Genomic DNA, 7,420 nt, shown 5'->3' on the forward strand with positions numbered 1-7,420 from the left:
TTCGATGACGTAGGTTATATATTTTCTTATTTTTTTCATATTGTTTTTTCAAACTTGTGTGAACTAACTCCTGAATAAAGTGGTCAATATGTTGTTTCTTTTTTATTCTTTCTTCGTCAGATATCTCTTCCCTATCTCTGTCTACCCGATGCTCCTTTCCCGAAGAGATTATTTCGTGCCCAAAGAGGATTTTATACGGAGTAAACCCCGTAGCACCATGAGGAGTGTTATTCAACACATATTCTATCTCTGACACTCGTGTGTCCCACAGTGTTTGGTCTTTACGGACATAAGTTCTCATACAGGCGTTAATGGTTCTATTGAGACGTTCGACAGGATTGGACTGGCTGTGATGTCGGGAATTGGTCCAATGTTGAATGTGATATTTCGTCAGAAGGCTTTCAAATTCCTTCGATCTAAATGTCGAAGCATTATCTGTAATAATGTTCTCGGGGCTCGAGTAACGTCGAAACCACCCTTCTTCGAGGATTTTGCAAACTTGCGGGGTAGATATTCTCCGCACGGGTACCAGCAGTGCAAATTTAGAAAAAATATCCATTATTACAAATAGATGCGAGTTTCCCTGCTTACTTCTAGGAAGTGATTGAATAAAGTCTAAAGCTATAATTTGGAAGGGTTTGGTGGTGAGGCGTTGCTGGCCCATTTCAGGAAACTGAGACCGATTACTAGGTTTACTTTCTTGACAAATCGTGCACTTTCGAACATAAGACCTTACGTCTTTCGACATTTGAGGCCAATAATATTTTTTTCTGATTTTCGCGAGTGTTTTTTCTGCACCCAAATGTAAAGACTCATCGTGTTCTTCTATTAATATTCTTTCCTGTAGTTCACGAGGTACGCAAGTTTTCCATTCGAAATGGTAGTCAACGTCACCTTCTGTACTGGCGACAAATTTCTTCAGAATTCCACTTTCGATCTGAAAGTCTTTCGTCTTCTCGTTATCCTGTTGGACTCGTTTAAACATTTTGTGATACCACTCCGATTTATCCGAAGTAGAGCTGAGTACCTCGATAGATCTAGAAAGAGCATCCGGGATAACATTATCAACCCCCCTTCGGTGTTTGATTTCTATATCGTGTCGCTGAAGCTCGATGCTCCAACGGCATAGTCTTGATGATGTTCGCCAACTGCTTCGCAATATGTAAGTTAGTGCTGAAGCATCCGTATATACGATGAACTTTGTTCCTTCAACGTAACAGCGAAACTTTTCAAGAGACTTCAACACGGCCAGTGCCTCCTTTTCAGTGGCGCAATATCTTTGCTGAGGTGTACTGAGTTTCTGTGAAAAGTAGGCTATCGGTTTATCTACCCCTTCGTATGGTTGAGTCAGGACCCCTGCAATCGCCGAATCGCTAGCGTCACAGTGTATGGAAAAGGGTAAACTAAAGTCCGGACTGGTTAAGATAGGGGCCGTGATCAAAAGTTCCTTTATCTTGACAAATGCTTTCTCGGATAAGTCCTTCCAGTGCACTGTCTTGGGTTTGTCCTTCAGCAGGTCGGTTAAAGGCTGTACGATTGCACTATAGTTAGCAATAAACCTTCTATAATAATTGCACATTCCTAAAAACCTTCTCAACGCCCTCAGCGATTTTGGCTTTTCGAAATTTACTATCGCTTCGACCCGGTCGGGGTTAGGCCTTAGACCTTGTCTGCTAAGAATATACCCCAAGTAGGGTACTTCTGACACACAGAATTGAGATTTAGATAAGTTAATGGAGAGATTTGCTGATCTGAGTCGGGTAGCCACTTCCCTAAGCATGTCAAGGTGCTCTTCAAACGTGTTGCTCACGACGATTATGTCGTCCAGGTAGACAAACACGTTTGGTTCCAGTTCACTTCCTCCCAACACCCGGTCCATGAGTCGCGACAAGGTTGCGGGACTATTTACCAAGCCGAAGGGCATTCGCGTGAATTGAAACAACCCCCGTCCCAACACCGAGAATGCCGTAAACTTTTTTGATTTTGGATGTAGAGGGATCTGCAGAAAGGCCTTCGATAAGTCTATCGTAGAGATGTATCTACTTGGGCCAAGCCGACTAAGTATACGGTCCGCATGTGGTAGAGGGTAAGAGTCCCTGACAGTGCGTTCGTTCAACTTCCGTGCATCCAGACAGAGGCGAACCGATCCATCTAATTTATCAACGGGCACCAACCGTAAAGCCCAGTCACTATAGGAGCGTTCTATTATTCCGCTTTCGAGCATAGAATCTAACTCGACGTTTATTTGGTTTTGCCTCGCTGGAGATATAGGAAAAGGATTGATCCGAACAGGAAGTTGCTTTTTGGCTTCCTCGGTCAGCTCGATTCGATGGTTAATTAATGTAGTTGTTTCAAGTTGACCTTCGACAGAGGCTTTAAACGCAGTTTTGACCTGTTCTAGCTCTTGCTGCTGAGCTTCGGACAATCCAATATCTTCGGAAATTTCATCTACGACCTCAACTGATACTTGGGGAATGTATGGAACTATCCCAAAGGCTTTCCAAAAATCTGAACCAAGTATCAAACGGCGTCTTAATGATGGTATTATCAACATATCTATAAGTTTAGTTGTACCGTTGAATGTTATGGGTAGGCTCACATATCCCGATACTATTAACTTTTCCCCACTAGCGGTGACTACATCCACCTCGGTATTATACACTTTCAGCTTGCATATTTGAATTAACTGTTGGGCTCCTCTACCTAGAATAGACCGATTCGCACCACTGTCCAACAAACCTATTAAAGGTATGTCATATGCACTAACTTCAATATGTGGCCTATCGTCGTTGGAAACATGAATAAAATGTTCATCGACCTCGACATCAGATGTTTGAATATATTCGTTATGAACTACTTTATGATATCCCACCAGGGGGAGACTCGAGCATATATCGGTAAAGTGGTAGGGGTTTTGGACATTTTTCTGACTCGTTTGCCCTAACAAGCGGTCATCTTCTCGTTTTTTGAACAATAGGGGCATGCTTTTGTGTCCACATTGTGGAAACCACACTTAAAGCAGAATTTGTGCCGGGGACGTTTACAATCCTTTAGATCATGTCCCGGTAATCGGCAATTGAAACATATGCCTTCTTTCGGGGGAGCATAGTTTTTTTAACATCACACTCAAACCATCAGAGTCACGGATGGTTTTTGGTTCGCGTTCGTCCGCGGGTTTCGGTGATTCGTGCTTTGTTGGCTTTATAAACTTTTCGTCTTCCGAGGCATTACTTCTTTGTGACCGATAGAAATTTCGCGTTTTATGAGAACCGTTCGTGAAGTCTTGTGCTCTCCTCGATTTAGTGTTCGCGTTCATCTCGTAGACCTGCGCGCGATTTCGCGTACTCGTTTCCTCACCATGGGGGTTGTATCTAAACCAAAACGTGGCATCTAATTGTCTTCCAAATTTCTTCAAATCCGCGAGATTATTAATATTTGACGCGACGGCATGACCTTTGTAATCCGATCTCATATTACGAAAAACGATTTCGAATTTTTTTGCTTCTGACAGCGGTTTTGTAAGAGAATTAAATATCTTTTGCATCTCGAAGTGGTAATCTTGAAATTTTTCTTTTTGACCTTGTTTGCGAGAAACCGCGCGAATTTCGCTAACATGGTCGTGATCCGGACTCAGGAATTCTTTTTTTATTTCACGAACAAGCTCCCTCCATGAACTAAAATCTTCGTTTTCGACACTCGCCATAAACCACGATTTCGCTGTTCCACCGAAAAGATGTATCGCGGATCTAAATAATTCTTTGTGTGTTACCCGTTCTGATTTCGCAAGGAATTCTACTTCGCGTATAAATTTCATAAGTCCTTGTCCATTGTCCTTTCCATCGTATCGCACATTCCAATCTGAAACGGGACGGTATTTCCTTGTGGATTGCCCGCGCGTTTCTGATTTGTACTTGCGACGTGATGGCAAGGGCGATGAGCTGGAGGACTCCGACTCTAAAGTATCTACTGATTCAGTACTGTCTGATCGCGGTAGTCGTTTCTTGGAGCTTTTATCCAAACGGAAACGTCTTCCTATTCTCTCGGTTTCTTTTGGTTTTTTTTTCTTCAAACATAACCGGTGGATACCCATAAGGGTAAGGTATTCCGAAAGGGTACATCGTGTACTTATTGAACGGTAATACATTATCCGGTACCGATTTCAATTTACGACCCTTTTTTGAAGAATGTTTATTATTATTGCTAGGCCCAGCTCCATCCTGACCGCTGAGCTCCGTTTCCCTACTTTGCTCGTTTTGCGAGTCGGGGCTATTGGAGGACGAATCATTGTTTTGTTCTTGTTGCATTTTTAGGTTCGATATAGATTGAGTAATTTGCGCAACTATCTCGGCTTGAACCGCCGGATTTGGTGAAAACAGTGAGAAAAATGTGCTCATTACACTTCGTATAGAACTTTTCAACTTGTCTAAATCTATTAAATCTTCATCCTTCTCAGCGAAATCTTGTGCACGAGAGCATCTCGCAAAATAGTGCGCAAGTCTCGTTTTAAGCGAGTCTCGGATTCCTTCAAACCGGACTCTGTTTTCTAGGTAGTCTCTGATATTTTTCACTCCCGCATCGATTTTTCCTATCTCCGCGTCTACTGAATCATTACGCCTACCGAAATCCATATCCTCAATATTTTTTTCTTTTTCCTCTCGCAGGCGATCGCGTAATCGTCTGCGCAAGGCTGACTCGCTAACCGTGTGATCGAATTGAACTGCTCTAATGGCCAGTTCATATTCAATTTCATCTCGTTCGAGATGGTGAACCAAAAGCCCTTGGTACAGCAATTGCAGCTCTACATCCATTTTGTAAGCGGGTATGTTACTACAGATGTCCACCTATCACCAAAAGCAAATCTATCAAATCCCAGCCAGGTCAACGTCTGTGCCCTCTACAGACTCACTCTGCTATCCAACCGTACTAACCCTTCACAGTTTCAGTTCCTTCAAACTGAACTCCAGGATGATTTTCAAGTGGCTGTGGGATTCTAAGGCTCGGATTACTTTTGAAGACGGATCGAAAACTATAATAACACACGACACACTATTGGTAAATCGTTTAGAGAACGATTCCAACAAAAAAAATTGACCAATTTTTTTCTCGTCCTCCTTCCGCCGGGGAGAGAAAGCAATGCAAACCGTCGTCTTTAAATTTTATGTTGGGCGCCAATTTGTAACTCTACCTTACTTTGCTTTGTGTAAGTAATTACCGGGTCGTTATGCTTAACAACGATTCACGAAAACCTACCCGCCATCCTGACACTCAGGAGAGAGTGAAATTAGCAACTTCCACTCACTCACCTATTCATGAACTTTCTCTTTCACCGGGTTGGAAATGCACCACAAATCCTCACGGTACAGGGTGGCTCAAAGGCGGAAGAAATCAATCTTTAAAGGGTGGACTCACAATTCAGCGAGGATTGGTAGCACCGTTATGGCTCGGTTAACGTATTAACAATAAAATGATGAATGTAAGATAAACAATTCTATATTCTGGTGAAAGGTTCCTCCTATCCCTACGCTAAGCTGAATTTCACATAATTTTAACATGGTTTACTTATAGCTAGACAGAATCTTTGTGACGTCACAGGTATACCTGGGTGTGTTTTTACTTGCATGCTACATCCACTCCGTGTGAATGTGGAATCTGGAACCAGCTCAGATCTGACAACAGCTTGTACCGCGGCCAAGGACGGTTCACTGGCACGGTCAAACGAAACAGGACTTCCTCGTCAAATTCCGCCGCGGTTCACTTGCCCCATTTACAGCCAACTAAAAGTGTTCGACGAAGCTCTGTACCGGGCGTCAGGCTTCTTAAATTCGCGATGGCGAATTCGGTTCTGTCCGTGTGTAACACCAGCAGCTCGTGTATATCAAATTCCTCCACTATCAACGGATTTTATTTTTAGAAAGCAAAAGAAAAAGGCCCTGTCATGGACCTTTACCATGTATTAGCATAGGTGCCGTCACAAATTGAAACCATTTTAATATATAATTTGGAAAACATAAAATTTACCTTCTTCTTCTTATTTTATCGAAAAATACATACAGCGTTCAGCACTTTTTCATACATTTTCATTCTCGTAATGCTATAAATTCAATATCTATTATATTTAATCGCAACAATGATTTACGTTACCACTAACCGTACTAATAGTCTTAAGAATCCAATATTCAGTTTTAAGAAAACTTTTGTGTTTAATTTAGCTATAGGAAAAACTATTAAAATACTAAATTGATTATCTTACAATCACCTTACAAAGCACATGTATCACCTTTTTAATGAACTTAGTTTACGCGCGCACTACTAACCGAGTTGCAAGTCACGGACAGAAAGAAAGATTATCCTAATGCCGAGCCTTAATAAGGCAATAATTATTCGTGAGCGGAACTGTCCGGCCGAATATTGCCGAATCAACGATTAAATGACATGTTCCTAATTTGCGTTTCATCCCTGCCGGATCGTGTTCCAGAACACAAACGGTGTAGAGACATTTCGATCTATTATAGGATACCTTTTGATGAATTGGTTCATTACTGTGATCAGAGAGAGATGACTCTCTCCTGAAATATCCCACGAGACAGGCCATCGTGAACCCCTGTCAAACCAATACATGTATGCTATAGGCCCAAAATATGGGTAACTAAGAACAAACTACTATAAATGTATAGCAGATATTTAGCTTGTGGTAGAGGCACAAGTAGCAGATGGAACCAACGGTTACAAATTCATTTGATAAAAGTTATATGGGGTCAGATACATTGACTCAAATTCCATGTATGGGTCCTGAAAATCACGTTCGAAACATTTACAGGACAATGGATCGTGTTAACGAGTCATCCATTTTGCCAAGGGAATTTTCTCGTTGTAATTAAAATTCATTTGATAAGAGTTATATGGGTGCAGATACATTGACTCAAATTCCATGTATGGGTCCTGCAGATCACGTTTGAAACATTTTCAGGACAATGGATCGTGTGAAATAGTCATCCAGTAAGGATTTACATGAAAAAAATTTCGCCAAGAAAATTTTCTCGTTGTCATTAAAATTCATTTGATAAGAGTTATATAGGGGCAGATACATTGACTCAAGTTCCATGTATGGGTTCTGAAGATCACGTTTGAAACATTTACAGGACAATGGATCGTGCTAACGAGTCATCCAGTAAGGATTTACATAAAACAAAAAATTCGCCAAGGAAGTTTTCTCGTTGTCATTAAAATTCATTTGATAAGAGATATATGCCCCCATATATCTCTTATCAAATGAATTTTAATGACATCTGCCCCCAGATACATTGACTCAAATTCCATGTATGGGTCCTGAAGATCACGTTTGAAACATATACAGAACAATGGATCGTGTTAACGAGTCATCCATTTTGCCAAGGAAATTTTCTCGTTGTCATTAAAATTC

The 7,420-nt window shown here is 41.3% G+C and overlaps 1 protein-coding gene across 1 annotated transcript; it reads right to left on the bottom strand.

Moving 5' to 3' along the window:
- Positions 1-812: 812 nt before the first annotated feature.
- Positions 813-4,808, bottom strand: LOC131426604 (uncharacterized). The gene is made up of 4 exons (XM_058589470.1): positions 4,143-4,808; positions 3,133-4,063; positions 895-3,012; positions 813-841 (listed from the first exon to the last, which is right to left on the bottom strand). The coding sequence occupies exons 1-4, from the start codon at positions 4,806-4,808 to the stop codon at positions 813-815; spliced, it is 3,744 nt and encodes a 1,247-aa protein (XP_058445453.1).
- Positions 4,809-7,420: the final 2,612 nt, after the last annotated feature.

Source organism: Malaya genurostris, chromosome 1 (genome assembly GCF_030247185.1).
Source record: "Malaya genurostris strain Urasoe2022 chromosome 1, Malgen_1.1, whole genome shotgun sequence".
NCBI classification, from domain to species: domain Eukaryota; kingdom Metazoa; phylum Arthropoda; class Insecta; order Diptera; family Culicidae; genus Malaya; species Malaya genurostris.

What these genes read in the sequence shown, in the direction of transcription:
- LOC131426604 (XM_058589470.1), bottom strand. Translation starts at nt 4,808, where the DNA reads ATGGATGTAGAGCTGCAATTGCTGTACCAAGGGCTTTTGGTTCACCAT. An exon ending in AACCATCCGTGACTCTGATG is followed by an intron (nt 3,013 to 3,132) that starts GTTTGAGTGTGA and finishes TTCTGCTTTAAG; the next exon opens with TGTGGTTTCCACAATGTGGA. An exon ending in ATTTGTCGCCAGTACAGAAG is followed by an intron (nt 842 to 894) that starts GTGACGTTGACT and finishes CGTGAACTACAG; the next exon opens with GAAAGAATATTAATAGAAGA.